The sequence below is a fragment of the Zonotrichia albicollis genome, chromosome 1, assembly GCF_047830755.1.
Source record: "Zonotrichia albicollis isolate bZonAlb1 chromosome 1, bZonAlb1.hap1, whole genome shotgun sequence".
NCBI classification, from domain to species: domain Eukaryota; kingdom Metazoa; phylum Chordata; class Aves; order Passeriformes; family Passerellidae; genus Zonotrichia; species Zonotrichia albicollis.
The window spans coordinates 16,630,939-16,647,907 of NC_133819.1; the positions used below are offsets into that span (position 1 = coordinate 16,630,939).

The following is a 16,969-nucleotide window of genomic DNA, read 5'->3' on the forward strand; positions in this document are numbered from 1 at the left end:
ACAAGAGAACTTTGCATGGTAACAGACTTGTGGTTTCTGCTGCAGGGACCCTTCATGTAATTTAAAACTAAAAGTACACAGACAGGGCCAGTGCAGGCACTGAGAACAGCTATTGCCTAAGAGCTCACACACCTTGCCTAAGAGCACAAGCTGAAACTGGCCATGGGACAGGAGAAAAGGATTCATTTTGTAATTCTGTTTTCTCACTGAGCGTACTTGATCAGCTTCCTACACATTGTTAAAGGAGATAGAACTCCAGATAGAAATGTGCTGCAGAAGCACATAGTCCTTAAATTCGGCCTTTGAGTAGACTTCAGAAACAGAGAGAAAAGCTCAAGAGCACAGACAATTCTTGAGTTGTTTCTGTTATTGAAGTTCATCTCAAAACAACACATGAAAGAGTAAACAAAACATGGGGCTGTACTATCTCTGTGTTTCACACCAACACTGGTATTACCACAGGTACAAATCTTGCTGTCCAAAACTCAAACAGAATGAGTTGAAAAACTGAAGCATTTGGCAATGAACCACAAGAATCATTCACCTGGTGATAGCAAAACATAACCATGGAAAACACATTACAGCCTCTTTGTCAATTGCATAAAGATACAGGAAAATCCAATGGATGCAAAATGAAGCTGGTCAAATCCAAACTAAAAACAATGTACCATGTGTTTATTCATCAAAGCACTGAATTACTAGGACAATATACTAGAAAAATTGCTGGAAAGGGTGCTTTTCTAAAAACTGATTTCTGTCTGAATCTTGGCTGGATTGAGGGTGCTACAGAGGTCAGAATAGATGATCAAAAAAGATTTTCAAGAACAGCACACTGTTCAGAGAGAGGGAGAAAACAACCATGCAAGAGCACATAGCAGAACACTGAAGTTCATAGAAGCTTCAAGTAAAATACTTAAAAGAAATAGTTTTGATTTAAAACACCCCAACTTTCTCCTTGCTGACAAGGGGAAATTTCCATTTGCTGGTGCAAAGAATGAGCAAAATGTGCATAACTGCCTGAAAGGCTCAGTACTGCAATCTCTGGTTTCATCAGACAGTGCAGCAACCCCAATGCTGCTGCTGACAGCTCTGAGCCACGGGAGCTCCCTGGCAGCTCTGCAGCCTCTGTGGTGCTGTGCTGTTTACAAAGCCATGGGCTGGGCCCAAAGAGCAATGATCAGGAGTGTACTTGGAGGCCAGTAATTAGTGGTGAATGCCAGGGGTCAATACTGGGGCCAATCCTGTTTAACACCTTTAGCAATGGCCTGGGTGACAGGCAGAGTGCAGAGTGCACCCTCAGCAGAGCTGCAAATTACACAAAACTGGGAGTGGCTGATATGCCAGAGGGTGGTGCTGCCATCCACAGGGACTACAGCTGGCTGGAAAAATGGGCTGACAGGAACCTTATGAAATACAACAGGAGCAAGTGCTTAGTCCAGCACTGGAGAAACTACTCCAGGCATCAGTATGTGCCAGCTGGGAGGCAGCTTGGCAGAAAAGGATCTGGGCATCCTGGTAGACACCACGATGAACATGAGCCAGCAACGTGCCCTTGCAACAAAGGCCAGTGGTGTTAGAGGCTTCCCTTGCAACATTATCCCTTCCTATATTATCCCTTTGGGGTCACTGAGGTGATCCTTCCTCTCTGTTCAGCACTGGAGAGGCCACACCAGGAGTGCTCTGTCCATTCTGGCCACGAGAGACATGGACAAACTGGGGAGAGTCCAACATAGGGCCACAAAGATGATCAAAGGTCTGGAGCATTTCTGAGGAAACACTGGCACAGGCTGCCCAGAGAGGTGGTGGAGTTTCCCTCCTTGGGGACAATCAGAAGCTGCCTGTACACAGTCCTGGGCAGCCAGCTTTGAAGTGTCCCTGGCTGAGCAAGGATGTTGGACCAGATGACCTGCAGAGCCTTCCTTCAACCTCAGCTACTCTGTGTTCCTGTGATTAACCACAGGAGAGAAAACTGTACCATGAAAACTAGCAAACATTAAAAAGCTAGAGCAGATTCTGCTAATTCTCCTAAGATACACACGTGTGCAAACTCTCTGCAGTCTGACAGAGGAGAAAGATGTAAAAGCCAAGAGCATACTAAGCTAACAGAACCAGGTGTGAGGCTGAAGTAAGCACACAGTAACTAGAGAACACTCACTTGATCTGATGCTTAGAGAGTTGAGAAAAGGCAAAATCAGAGTTCAACTTCCCTTCAGCTGAAGGAAGTCAAGGTAGATGTTACAAAAATATGATAGTAAGGTGCTAGTAAATGTTAAATATAGGCGACAGATGGCACTCTATAAAGGATATGATAGGCACATCTATAAAGGATGTGATAGGAGAAAAAATTCTCATGACAGAATGGGACTAGGAAGTCCTATAAAAGCAGTGAAAATGGCTCAAGAAAATATGAGGAGTGGGAGGATCAAAGAATGTTATGGAGATGCTTCCAAGCTATCCAGCCTCACCCACTTGTGTATGCTCAAAATTATTTATCCTGCCTCACATTTCATAGATTTAACATAAATTGCCACATAGAAAGCATACTACACATAAAGTCAAATTAACCAATACTTTCTCATACTGACAAACATTCAAGGCAAAGAATTTTCTGCCTGTCTAAATAACATGATAATATCACTTACTGGTTTAAACAGGTGACACACAGTGTATGTGTTCAATTGAATGCACATGCTTACCTTCGTTTTCTTTGGTGATACACATGGACCAACCACTGGGCAATAAATGGCCAAACAATAGCAAAAGCTAGAACACCAGGAGAAATTTCAAAGGGCCACCATGATGGTTTCTAAGGAAAACAGAAAAAAATTCCAGTGAGCAATGTATGTGCACATATTGAATACCACCCGTATTCAATCCCATACTTCTCATCACTTCAAAAGAAAATAATAGTAAGATCATAAGAAAGAATTAATCTATAAAGTAATTTCCTCAGACTGATTATTTTTTATGTCCTAGTCAAGGAAGAGACAATACAAAAAGCACATACCAAGAGCTAGAGATAAAATATTCAAATTAATCTTTTTTCACAGTTCACACTTTTTACACATCATAAAAACAGTATTTTACCTTGACAGAGGAGGCAGGCTGGTAATTTGACTGTAGTGTTGCAGATTTTGCCTTTAAATAAAAACAAAGACTTTTAAGTATAAAATGAAACTGCAATTAAAATTTTTCTTCTTCACAAAACAAGAACATGAGTTTTTTCATCTTGTGATGGCTTTTCAATCAAGTTTAATGCACAGAACCACCCCCATGCCATCCCACATAGCTGCTAACTTGCCTCTCATGTTTCCACTACTCTTTATAGTAATTTTATCACTTCTCTGTGTCTTAGAAAATGAAGCAGTGTCACTTATTGGACCTCTTCACAGTTTTTGAAGGCTCCCCTGCTCCACTTGTCATTGCAACTTTCTCAGCTCTGGTCTAGTCCCAGTTCCAGCCCGGAGCAGAAACCACAGCAGTTTAATTTGCCTGCTTGCATGTCTCAACACCAGTCTCTACTAAGGTCACAGCCACTGCTTTAGTTTGCCTGGGCTACAGCTACAGGCATGTCTAACACCATAAAGGAAAGAGAATACTCTGTTCCATGTCTTCAAAGCAATCCTGAAAATGGAAGTATCAGAATCAAGACTATTCCCACACACTATTGTGGTGCTTCCACAAAAGCAAAGCTGCTGGTTTTCTAGGTCTTTCTTAATTTATGTAAACATGAAACAGAAGCCTCTGTTTCTCCTTCAGTAAGGACAGCAAGCACAGCATGAACTGCTGGGGAAGAATGCTTTACTACTTCTATTACTCAGGCAGAGATAGAAAACCAATCTGTATTTAACCAAACATTAGATTCTTGAATATCTGTGATGCAGCAAAATTATGGTTTTAATAAATCCTTTTCTGTGGCTGCCTTAGATTTGGAGTATGTGCATCCCATGGGATATTGCTTGTACAGTTTGCTTATTCTCATGCAGATCAAAATATATCAGCAAGTCAAACAAAACCAAACATTCTCAGGTTGCTGGTTCAACTATATTCACAACATGCTCTATTGAAACAGGAAGAAAAAAGAAACACTGTATCAATAATGTCTACACTTGCTTAAGAGTTCTATTCACTGGAGGAGGACATGATGTACAATTCCAATAAAGCTGGATTACTTCACGAGGAAAGAAAGCTATGAACAATCAGGTCTCTTGCATCCTGAAAAATGGAATCTGAAGTTCTGTCTGTGAACATTTACCATCTGAAAGATTAAGATAATTTCTTGCTTTCTTTGAAAATGCTTTGAATTCTGTGGGATCATGCACTAAGAATATTAACTGTGGAGTGTCCATATAGAGCCCATGTAATATCTATCAATAACTATGGCTAAGATCAATCTGATCAGAAATCAGTGAAGTAACATATGGTTAATTTCTAGGTAAAAAATGCATGGTTTTGCTTACACATACCAGAGTTACAAATTGTACTGCTAAGAGTAAGTATCAATAGGAAGTTTTAAGCTGGACTCAACTACAAAATGTGACTGAAATATCTTTACAGTTTAAGAAAATATTGCCAAAAATTTTAATGAAAAAGCACAAAAATATCCAAAGACATTTAATAAAAGGTGATCAAATAACTCCAAAGAACAGTACCTGTGATGCTGCAACAGCCTCCAGCATATGCAGCCTCTGCAGGACATTCTGCATGTCCTCCTGCAGCCGCATCAGCACCACTGCAATCTGCTCATTGAGGCTGCCCTGGGGGCCTCTGTCGGAGCCCCAGCGCTCGCCGTCCCCTCCGCCGCCCATCTGCCCGCCCTGGGAGCCGTCTCCCAAAGGCTGGAGTCTGTGTCCTGCTGGGGGGGAGGAAAAACAGAAACACCAAACACAGAATGGGCTACAGCTCTACTGAAAAGGTTTAACGTAAGTTCAGTTTTCTCCCTCAGTTTTCACCCAGGAGTGTGGCACTCCGCGTCAAAGGCTACATTCAGACAGTTCAGCAGCACTGTGAGGTCACTGAAATGCCATCTGAGATGTTTCCCTACAGCCTTAGTGTGACAGTATCAACCAAATTTCTAGAACTGCAAGATCATTTACAAAAAGCTATTAACACACAACCAGTCAAGTTCACCAGGAAATTCTGCCCTAGTAAAAAGTAAGACCTGTCTTAGTATGTGTTTTAAGTTTGGCAAAGTCTCCACCTGGAAAACAAAGATCACTGGAATACAGTGAGGAGAAAATATAATTATTTGAAATTGACAATACTGCCTTAAACTAGATACAACTACCACTAAGTAACATAACTAACTAACTAACATAACTAACACTACCTAACATAACACTGTCATGTTTCTGCCTGTAAGTAGCAAACTTCAATAAAACAACAAGAGACAAGAGGAAATAGTTAACTACAGTAGTTAACTAAAATAGTTAACTATAGTATGTTTTTTATAATAGTTTTCAACACCAATGTTTTATTTGGATTTTCTTTTTAATTTTTCCATCTGATTACTTATAGGTGCTATACAAAAAGGCATGCTATATATAAATAAAACACTTTCTGCCTTTTGTTGGTTTTACAAGAAAAACTGATTTTATCCTTGACTTTACAGATCTTACCACTGGAATGTGGTGCTGCTTGTAGGTGACACTATCAGAAGTGTTCTGGAATTAAAAAGTGCAGAGGTCCAACATAAACTGAACATCTGGGCTATTATGTGATTAAGAACAATTAAGTTCTAAGAATCATAATGGCTAGTATCAGAATCACTCAAAGGTGTGGCTAACATTCCAATTACATACAAAACAATATGTCACTGATACCTTTCCATGGCATTCCATGGTTTCAAACAAACCATCACAGAGATATAAATGCATATGTATTTTAACAGTAAGTATGTAACTTCTAAAGAAATTCTTCTCAGGCACAGACTGGTTTTGAGGATTACATTTCCAAAACCCAACTGCCAGAAGCAGCAGCTGGAGTATAAGTTACCCACTATTATATAGGGGGTGTATATATTTATATAACAAAATAGGTATTTTGTAATCTATTTTTATTGTGAAGAGCAGAAGCACTGTACACATGACTGTCCCACTGGACAGTGCTGACAGGTGCTTCTCAGACACCAGTAATTTATGGCAGTGAGGAGAGTGCAGTACACAAATACAGGGTCACAGTACCTCTCCCTCTTCTGACACTGTAGAAATCTGCTTTTTCTCCACCTTTTTTCTCCTTGTGAGGACCCCCATTACTGGCTTTGCCATCTTCTCCTCCACATTTGACTTCACCTTGTTCTTCAGCTGCTCCCTCTCCAGTATTTCCAGGTTGGAGATTCCCATAAGTCATGCAAGTGCGCCTTGAAAATTCCGTATTTTCTAACAGAGGACTGTGATCTACATCCAAGAAATGGGATGAATGCTTTAAAGATCCTTTAGCTGATGTGATGATCTCCAAGGGCTACAAATTAACATTAGGAAGTAATTAAATTCTGTAAAATATGACAGTTAAACATTAAAAAGGAAAAAATATCATCTTTACTTTCACATTAAGAAAATACTTTGCCCAGAATTAAGACTTCTTTTAAGGGGAGCAGTTGTTTTCCTGTAGAATATACTTATTATTGTCTAAATGTTATTTCCAGATTGACAAGGTGTTTCAGGGAAATCTCACAACAGTAATACCACAGGAATTTCTTTAGACATTTGCAACATACATTAATACTCAGTAATTACTAAAATAGAACATTAATGTCTAAAACCATTCAATTTTCTCCTGTAAAAGTGGCTTTGCTTCCTAGACAGTGAAATGGCCTCTTCCCTTGAATTTGGGAGGCATGGTCAGAAGGCCCATGCTGTCAGCAGCCCTGGGCAGGCAGTGTTTGCACTCACAGCAAAGAGAGCACACAGCTTTCATCAGCCTGCTCCAAATAGCTTGGCTGCACCTGCACCTCACAGCAAACAAAGGAAAGGCAGAGTATTCTATCGACTTCTCACTCAAAACTGGTGCTACTGCAGGAAGACAGCAAGGCAGGATGACACAGGTGCTGTTCAGGTTCTGCACTGGGGCTGTCTGCATGGGTGATTCAAGCAGCCCTTGGCACAGGGCAAGGTCAGGCCCTTGCACAAGGATATGTTGAAGCAGCTTTGGGACCTCAGCTGAAAAAGAACTTCATGGAGAAGTCAAAATAACCAAAAGGAGGGGCAGTGAAATGGAAACTGCTGCCCAAATTTATAAAATAGCAGTTCTGGATCACCAGAACTGAAGGGCAGAGGGCTGGCTACATCTTTTCCAAGAAACAGCCGTATTTATTCAAGCTGTATTTATTTATTAAGTGAACCTCTTCTAGTTTGAACTGATTGACCTGTAGTTCTACCTGTATATTTCTTTACATATACCTTAGTTACTTTGTGCAAAACTGGAACTTTCCTCATGCAGGTTGGGAAACTCTGACAAATAATCCACCCGCTTCAATTAAAGAATTCAAACAAGCTTGAACAATACACAAGGTTGGGAAATGAGCTAGATAAGACAGCTTGCAGCACTTCTATCAAATTACATTTCCCAACATGTTTTATTACTGGGCAGAATTTTGATTTGTTAAAATGAACTTCCTACATACTCAGGAAAGAGCCAGACAAGAGAATGATGCAATATTTGAGTGCTTCTGGCCTTTCTGATCCCAGGCACCATTCACACATTTCTCTCCAGAATCAGGAAATGAGGTTTCTGAGTACAACCTACAAAGCCCACACTTAACCTGGGCCTCGGAAGAAGGTCTAGGCCAGAAAGCCACCAAAGATTACAGTTATGAGTAGTAATCAGCAGGAGCATAAATCCAGTCAGAACTAAGGCAGCACAGGTGGTGCTCACATGTTATAGGGAAGTCAGAGGTGTACATTATGACTGAAGAGAATACAAAAGAACACAGAAATCCTTGTAATACCCCACTTCTTTAGACCAAGGCCACTTGCAGGCCCTGGCCTACAGGACACCTGCTAACACTTATTTCTTTATTCTAAGAAACAAATGCAGAAGTCATCAGGCCAGAAAAAAAGGCAAGCAAAAAGTGAATTGTTACAAAGATACTTCCCATTTGTTAAAAATAGCTGAATTCTGGTCCCTACATATTATGAAACCCTACATTAATTTGTGAACACAGGCCTTAGTTTCTTTGTATTGATTTTCCTTTTTTGACAATTGTTTCTTTGTACTGTTGTTTTTGAAGCTTTCTCCTCACAGAAATTCTCTGAGGGCTTCCAGGCTTTTAGATTAGCAGTAACCAAGTTGTAAAATGCTGGCAATGAAAGGAACAAACCCCTCTAGTTCAAACAGAAGGACAGCATGCATGAGCCACATCATTCATCTCTGCATGTCCATGTTCACTTGACTGAGAGGAACCCTTTAAAAAATAAGCAGTCTAGCAGCTTCAAAATACACCCAGGAATACTAAACCCCTACCTCTTCTAGTCCAAGCTGCTCCATAGAGTCACAATAAACTTCACTGTCTGAATCACTGGTTAAGTGCTGAGCTGCTGAGATCTCTTCAGTATTCTCTTCACTTGCACCTGCAGGGAAAGAGGGATAGCACACATGGTTTGTAAATGTGAGCCACTTGAGCCACCCTGGCAAAGACTAGAGCAATTAATTAAAATGTGTAGGTGAGCATCAATTCATGATTTTTCTACCTACAACTGTCATCCTAAACATGGATTCTGAATAAAGATGTTACATTAATTTAAAAATTATAGAAAACTTTTGCTAGTGGTGAAACTATACTTTATATTGACATTTCTGTATTATAAATTTTAATTCTGCCTTTTTCATTACCCTCTCCTTCCTAAGCTCAGTATAAAGCAGTTTTGGCTAAAGCTACATTAGTATTAAAAATACTTATTCAGATCCCAGTTTCAACAAACTGGCATTTATAAAATGTTCAGCTTTTCAGAATGATAAACCAGATATAGGTGACTTCTGTTTTACTACAAATTCATTTTCAAAGGCAAATAGTATTTGCATAGGTAGTACAATGATATTACAAGAAAACATTTCTATTTCTGTGGGTTTAGCCCTCTCTGTCTCTGAATTCCCCTTTCTTTCTGTAAGACATACTAAAAGAAAGCCTTATTTTTAACTGGAATTAATTAATTTGTTTTAGTATTTTGTCTTCAGATTTCTGCAACTGAAAGACACCATTGCTAGTCTCTGAATCCTGGGATTAAGCTTCCATAAAAAGAATATTTTTCATGAAAAACATGTGCAAATGAAAACACAGTCTTGGAAGGACAATACCTTGGTGAGCAGCGCTCTGAGCTATTTCTAGGCTTGGCTCCATTTTATTTGTTTCTTCCTCTGGGCTCAAGCCATTCAAGGCAGATTTGGTCTGGATGCCATTCTGCATATCTGGGATAAAGCTGTCCTTGTAACAGCCATTGCTAACAATGCCTTCCAAATCCTTAGCAGCTGCTGGTTCGGGTTTCACATTCTTATAATCTGTAAAAGAAAAGAAAACTTTGCAAAGAGAAAGCTCTATACCTAATAGCTCCAACCACATCTCTTCAAGCAGCTCCCTTACTAAGGGACTGTATGTGTAATGTATCTAATGTAATGCCCCTATATTCCCATTTGTGTGGATTGTTCTGTTCTTGTAAAAAGCAAAAAGAGCAGATATTCAAAACATCAGTAAGTAAATCTGAAGTAGGTGTTTCTTCTAAACTAAATAATAATCTGAATATCCTTGGAGAACATCTGTACAGAATTCTAAATATGTCATTGCATTTGGTTTTTACTATATGCTGTTATTTCATCATCCAGTTCTTTACACACCCTCTAAATTAATCTCACTGAAAGTTCTGTTGTATTGTCTCTGAAGAAAAAATAGTAATTTTCAATTCTACTCTTACAGGCCATGTAACCATTCATAGCTCTTACAAAAAACCACTGGCAACAAAACCCAAAACAATGCAGGGTACAGATATTTAGATAACCTTTTGAAAGAACTTGCTAGGCAAGTTCATATGGAATACCTTGCAAATTTGTACTAGTTTTAATTCTTACAGCCTAGAATTACAGTCTGAAACACAGACACCTCTCACATATACATTCACATATATTTCCATCTAATTCCCTTGAAAAAGTATTCATGATACTTTGGTATTTTCTGCCACTTAGGTGGCTGAGAGTAATTCTGGGACACACAGAGTTACCTTTTCCATTTATCTGCACTTCTTTTTCTTCCTCTTCACGAAGCCCTTCTTCTTCTGATTCTGCTCCACTATCACTGCTTTCAGCTTTTCCATTTACAGCTTTTATAGCTGGAGTGGAATTCATAACATTACTAAGGTCTAAGAAAAAAGCAAAGAAAAAAAAATATTTTAAAGGAAACCAACACACATCACTACTACCACCCCCAAAACTATCAGTCACAGATCTACAGAAGTATGTCCATATTAGAAGACCTATCAAATAATGGCAACTTATTTCTGTAAGCTCTTTATTAACTGGTTTCATGTTTTTCTTTTGTGGCCCATCACTGAGTGCCTGGCTGCTGGTGCAGATATTCTCAATGACTCTGGGCAGCCTTCAGGGAAGGGACTGCAGCCACTTGCAAAACGAGTCTCAGACCAAGCCTGTTACTGTATTTAGGTTACAGCTGCAGCTGGGGCTGATGTAGCCATGTTCTTTTAAACCCAGAAATCACTGTTTAAACAGAATTTACCTTTTGGGCTGAAATGCTTCAAACCTGCTCACATTTCAGAGGCAAATCTTGAAACATATTCAATTATGTGAACAACAGAATTCTGAATAAGGTAAATATAATATTCTACACATCTGCTGTAATTTAGGCAGATGCAAAATATGGTAAGATCATTCACATTTATACAGATCTTCCCCTAACAAATGACACATGGAAATAAATTCCCTGATTTCAGTGAAAAAATTGATGAAATTAATATATACACTGATCATTTTTTTCATAAATATTTAAAGAAAAAATATTGAAATAGACAAAGTAACTACCAAATCCCTGTTTTCCACATCTTTGATCACTCCAAGGATGACAATTTACTGTAACTGTACAAAAAATTGAAAGGTAAAGATTCATTAAAAAGATGAAGTATATAAAGGAAAATTCTACCATTTTCTGTAAAAAAAGTTATGGTCAAATACACCCAAATGATCATTTAAGCCTCCTATGTTAGGACAGAGTACAAAGGTACAAAGAGGGGACACTTTCTGTGAGACACTTGCACAGATTACATGCTGGCTCCAAGGCTGAAATGTGACTGTTTTAATTGTCACCACAGCATTTCATTTGCATAATTTCTACATTCCCTTATCAGAACCTTGAAAGATTTATTCTCACGTTTAGGATTAACATTAAACTGCAAAATAATATCCAATTACACTGGAGTTGCCAAACCAGCTTCACTACTTTCTCTGTTGCATGGTAATTTAAGCTAAGGTTTTTTTTCTACTTTAACCTTCCAATGAAGAGCCTTCCCACATTTCTCTAATTTCCAAGCTTATCCACAGCACTTTAAAAAGAGAAAAAAAAAGGTAAAATAACTTCTTGTATAGTAACAATGAACATGTTAAATATTAAGTTCACCTTAGTTTTAATGCAAGGTAATGTTTCTGTGGGCACCCTGCATCACTGCTTTGGATTGATTTAATCCATCTCTTTATCTGAAGATTAAAAAACCCCTACTTTTTTGTAAAATGAGAATTGGAAAAGCAATTGTCTGTCTTGTACACTACAAGAATATAAGCACCTGCTCATTTTCTCCTCATAGGTGGTCACTACTTATTTGCACAGAAATTTGCTTCACAAAAGAGAAATCCCAACATAGTTCTATTTATTTTCTCCCAAGTGTGTTTCATGAATTGCGAATCCCAGTTCTCAAGATGTTTTTCTAAGAAGCAGCAGCCCAGGAAGGATAAGGCAGCAGTTATGTGCTCACAGCATGAGCACTAGGCACAGACACAGCCCCCTGGGCACTGTGAGGGACACATCACCCTTCCCTTTAACAACGTGGGGGTGGGGACACAATCATCCATGTGTCCTACCCAGCCGTGGGAGTGAACAGGAAAGACAAGACCAGGAGGAACATTGAGTTGTGAAGGGAAATTAAAACTGTAAAGCTCCTCACCCTACCAAAGACACTGCAAAAAGCCCCAGCTACACCATAAGCCTTTTCCTAAGATTTTCTTATTTTCTTTTTGAAAGGAATGTTTTTGAACATTCAAGCATGTTCTTTCTTCACCTATTTGCAGTAAGGAGATTATTCATCTGGGGAAACTTCTGAGTGATCTATTACATACATTTAAAATAAGAGGAGGAACTGAGAGAATGTATCAACAATTACAGATTTGTGGTATCACATCACAGGACACCTGAACAACTGAAATCCATCAGGATCCTATTTCTTCCACTAAGTCATTCTTAACAACAGTGCTCCCAAAGACCACAAAGAGGCATTGCTTTGATGCAGTCTCTAAGAACACAACCCTGTACAGAGTTTGGCCACCTGAAATGCCAGGCCTAATTGTGTGCTTTTCCTCAGAACCCTTACCCTGCTATCCTCATCAGCTCCATCCCCAATTGCTTTTATTACACAGTAAACCCACAGCTGGCTGCCATTCTCACTGCTCTGAGTATCTGCTAAGGAACCAGACATGAGGGTCAATCATCAGTTTAATCCTGGAGGTGACAGGTTTAAAGACTAAGCAGTGACTTCCACATCCCCTGCCAGTAGGTTAATGGCTGTTCCCTGAGGAATGTATATTCACAAGTTAAGCTAGCTTTTAAAACCTTACTTGGTTTGTGCTAATCCCACCCAGCCACCCCTCAACCCTTTATTTCATCTACTCATTTCAACTGCATGCAAAATGTTAGTAGCTTTTTCTGTTGCCCTACTTTAAATACCATAGAATTCCTCTTGGTTTATTATTTTCATCTCACTACATACAACATCAAAATGTGATATTTGTGACAATTCTTTAAATCAAAGCTGTACTGTTTTTTAGCCATAGAAGGAATTCTATTCCGTAAAAGCCTGTGGTGGGGGTTTGGGGTTTTTAATGCTAAATAGTAGGAGCAGTGTAACAGCAACAACTTGAAATAGAAGGAAATATTTGACCAAAAATAAAGCAAGATGGAAAGGATGTGAAGAACAAACATGCAGCTTCTCTGCAAGCTTTCACCAGATATTTATTTTCTAGTATCAGCTCTATTAAGGAATTTCCTACAAGCCATTCTAAATATGTTTCTTTAAAGGCATCACTACAATTCTCCTCGATGACCTGTATAATGAGGCTAAGTTTCTCAATAGTAAGTGATTTTTAACTCTTCACATATTTCAAGGCTGTTTTTGTTACCCAGATGGGAGTTCAGAATTTAAATGCCTCTGTACATCTGCCCCAGCTTGAAGGTCATTTGACAAAGAAGAACCTTGCCTAGCAGGTTTTTCTCAAATGCCTTGTATTTTTGTTTTATGAACAGGCATGTAATTCTTAAACAAAATTAACATGCACTGCTAGAGCTGTACTGATGGTTAGCCCAGTACACCACAGTATCATCCTCACACAAGTTCCACAGCCTCTCACATGATTTGATAATACCAATGATCAGGAGCCAGCCTGCAACAGCACAAAGATGCGATAACACATTTAGCTAGCTGTGTACACCCTCACTGTTTAAAAAAAATTACATGTTTTCACGAAATACCATAACATCTGCTCAATAGCGGCAAAATCTTAACCATGGCCTACACTTGTATCACTTTGTGTAGGGACCTCCCTGCACACCTGTGTTTATGTTAATTCTCAAGGAGTCTACATGCTGTACAAAGTTGTTTTCATCATCAGGTAACTGTAATTACTTTCTAGCCATCACCCCTTGATGTTTCATGCTTGTTACTGATCCAAGTAGGCTCCCTACTTCAATTCCAAGTTTGTGCAACCACGTTCTGCCGTTTCCAATACACTTGGTTACACAAATCCCCACCTCATTTTGAAACTGATGTATCAAATACTGCAAGAAGCAGCGTGTGCAGCAGACAGAAATGGTACATAAAAGCATCCGGGAGCAATAAACTCTTCAGCTAGACCAAGAGTTTTTATTCCCTCATTTCCTTGCATTTTTTTTAATATAGGACAATATATAAAAATAGATCTATATCACTATATTGAAAAGATATTTTCTTCTTTACAAAGAAAATTTCTGAGGCCCAGCCTGCTCTACAACATCTGCTCTGCCCTACTCAAACAAGCAGCCAACACAAATAAGAAGAGATTTTACAAGAGTCTGTAAGAAATACAGACTGAAAAATCTAAAACTCATTACTTTAACTACCATGGTTCTATTTCTTTTAAATTTAAGTGCATTAGGTACAAGTTCTCTGACAAACGTACGCCCTAAGCACCCACATACTGGGACATCACATCTTCCTCTATATAGTTTTCCTTTTTTTTTGGTGGTTTATTCTTCCTAAACTTTACAATAACAATATTAGAGGAAAGGCCTCTCCTCATTTTTATTTTTCTTTTAATATACTCCAAAATACTATAGCCTTGTTTTGTCAGCATTCGTCTCTCTGCTCATGTGCCTTTCAAACTGTTACACTACAAGAGATGACTCTGTATTTAATAAAAAAAAATTTAATCAACAATACTCACATCTTTATTTACCATTAATAAACATTAAAACAATAGTCTGTGGATGAGAACAAACAGAGAAAACAGCAACTTCTCAGACATTCATATTAACTTGCAAGTACAGTATTTAGGACTACTGACTAGTCATCCCACACCTTTACACTTTTCAGTATCCAAGGAGTTTCTCATCTCAACCCATATTGCCAATACCTTTTCCCAAGGATTTTCAGAATATGTGCCATATAAATAAGGATACCAAGTTTTGGAGCTGACTTGGATACATTTCCCTCCTCCCTGCCGCTCCTCAGCCTTCTGCAGTAGAGACAAGGTGCCTGGGACTTCGTGCAGAGAGAAGCCCAGCAGAAGAGCAGCAGCTGCACAGGCACTCCCAGCACTGGCAGGAAGCTCCACAAAGGCCTGGGTGCCCAGGGCCAGCAGCACACACAGCTCGGTTACACAGCACCAACGATCCAGGCCTTGCCAGCTTGGTCAGCACCTCAGCATCAGGTGAGAATGAGCATGAGGAACAGCTGCTCCTTAGATGTTGGAACTTGAAAGCACAGTAACATCATTCCAGGATCCAGGATGTCCCCAAGCCTGGTGCTACTTCCCCCCAGAGGTGCAAAACTTGCTAAGCTCTTTTCTGTGCAGAAGAGATAAAGTCATCATTTGGAATTTTCACTTTGCATGGCAGCTAGGAAGGAGCATTATTCACTCTTGAGTTTTGTCCCAGAAAATACAAAATGTGAGCACAGTGAACTCAGAACCCTATAAAGAAAACTGAATTATACTTGAAAACAACACAAGGCCACATAGCTGAGACGCACATTGTAGCCTTGAATTGTAGCAATCAAAAATTGTTTTGCCCTGTACCAGAAAAAAAAACAAAAATGAAATAACATTAAGGTCATATTCTCCTGCCATCTACACCAAGCCTACCATCTGAAATACCTTTTACAAAGCCCATATCAAGCACAGCCTCAGAGGTAAAATAAATTGCTTTTCTATGCATCTTAAAGGCTATAATTAATTAGTTTTGCTACACAAAGTTAAATACAAAACACCAGACTGTGTCCACTGGGTATTTTTCTGACAGCAATCAAGATGTGACTACCAATATCTGACCTTCCCCAGCCTCCTACACTCCTATCCACTGCTTCTTTGTAGCTTGTCTTTGTAGAACAGAGCTCTGAGAAATACAGATTCCAGTTCTTTTGTCACAAGATCTTTACAATAAGACAGCTAAAATATAAGACACCAGAATTATCTGGCAAGTGGGTACATCTTCTAAATTATGAAATCTGAAGAGCTTTTGACATTTACTTTCCCTTTTGTAGGGAAATCTTGTGTGGCCAGAAGGAAAAAATCCAAGTTCAACAACCAATTATGCACCAAAACTGTTACTGTTGACTCAACCCAGCATGAATCACAATACAGACAGGATTTTCTTTCCATGAAGAAAACATCTCATAGCTCCCTCCACTTATAAAGAAACTATTTTTAACCTTACATTTTATCATTTGGATACTTTGCGGCTCAGCCTGTGGCAATACATTTTCTGATCTCTCTGTATGAGAGGGGAGCTGTTGAAATACTCAGGCTTAGAGCTGCACTGATGCTCTGCCCTCATTTCCAGCACTGTTAGACAGCACTGACAAAGCCATCAGCTTGAAGTCGAGTTCACAAAGGAGGCTGAGATTTGGTGTGCAAAGCATGAAGCAGGTATAGATTGCAACAGGACAAGCCATGGCTTGTTGAGTCACTGATTCCACATCTCACTGAGACTCTCCACTGACTGGCACTTGCTGGCCCAGCCCTTAATCTTCTCTAATAATCCCATCCTGCAGCAAATGCTGGAGAGAATGTTCTAGATACTTCTGAAGGCTAAACTATTGAGAATTTAACAAAAAGTATTTGTATAGTAAGTTTCACAGTAGCCTATCTGAATATCATTTGTAATCTTGATTATACCTCTTAATTTGTAATTGAAAACTAGAAGGGGAGAAAAGTTTAAAGGATGGGATTTTAAAAACCTCACTCACCCACATAGCCAGCAGCTTCTCCTGCCTCAATGCAACTCCTCATTGTGGTGCAGACACTAACAGAACCTAATAAAGCACTGCAGTTCAGAGCAACACAGATTTCAGCTCTTTCCCCCCTTCTTGTGAATGACTAAGAACATTCATTGACATTGAGTTCTGTAAAAATCCTAGTGAAGAAAGGTGGAAGGAAAGGGAAGGAAATCTGTTAACCAAGTATCTTTGTAGTCAAAGAGCCATGAAAAAGTGAACTTATGAAGCAAACAGAGGGT

General features: G+C 39.2%; 1 protein-coding gene across 6 annotated transcripts in view; it reads right to left on the reverse strand.

Moving 5' to 3' along the window:
* ACBD5 (acyl-CoA binding domain containing 5) overlaps positions 1-16,969 on the reverse strand; it is a 30,541-nt gene that overhangs the window by 2,603 nt on the left and 10,969 nt on the right. For 4 of the 6 annotated variants that reach the window (XM_074534600.1, XM_074534594.1, XM_005480339.4 and 1 more), the window contains 7 exons: positions 10,206-10,343; positions 9,292-9,492; positions 8,461-8,567; positions 6,183-6,459; positions 4,653-4,855; positions 3,088-3,138; positions 2,697-2,806 (listed from right to left, as the gene is read on the reverse strand). In XM_074534600.1, coding sequence (XP_074390701.1) covers positions 2,697-2,806; positions 3,088-3,138; positions 4,653-4,855; positions 6,183-6,459; positions 8,461-8,567; positions 9,292-9,492; positions 10,206-10,343 — 1,087 coding nt within the window. The remainder of the gene's footprint in view (positions 1-2,696; positions 2,807-3,087; positions 3,139-4,652; positions 4,856-6,182; positions 6,460-8,460; positions 8,568-9,291; positions 9,493-10,205; positions 10,344-16,969) is intronic. The other 2 variants (XM_005480340.4, XM_005480342.4) reach the window with 1 other exon arrangement.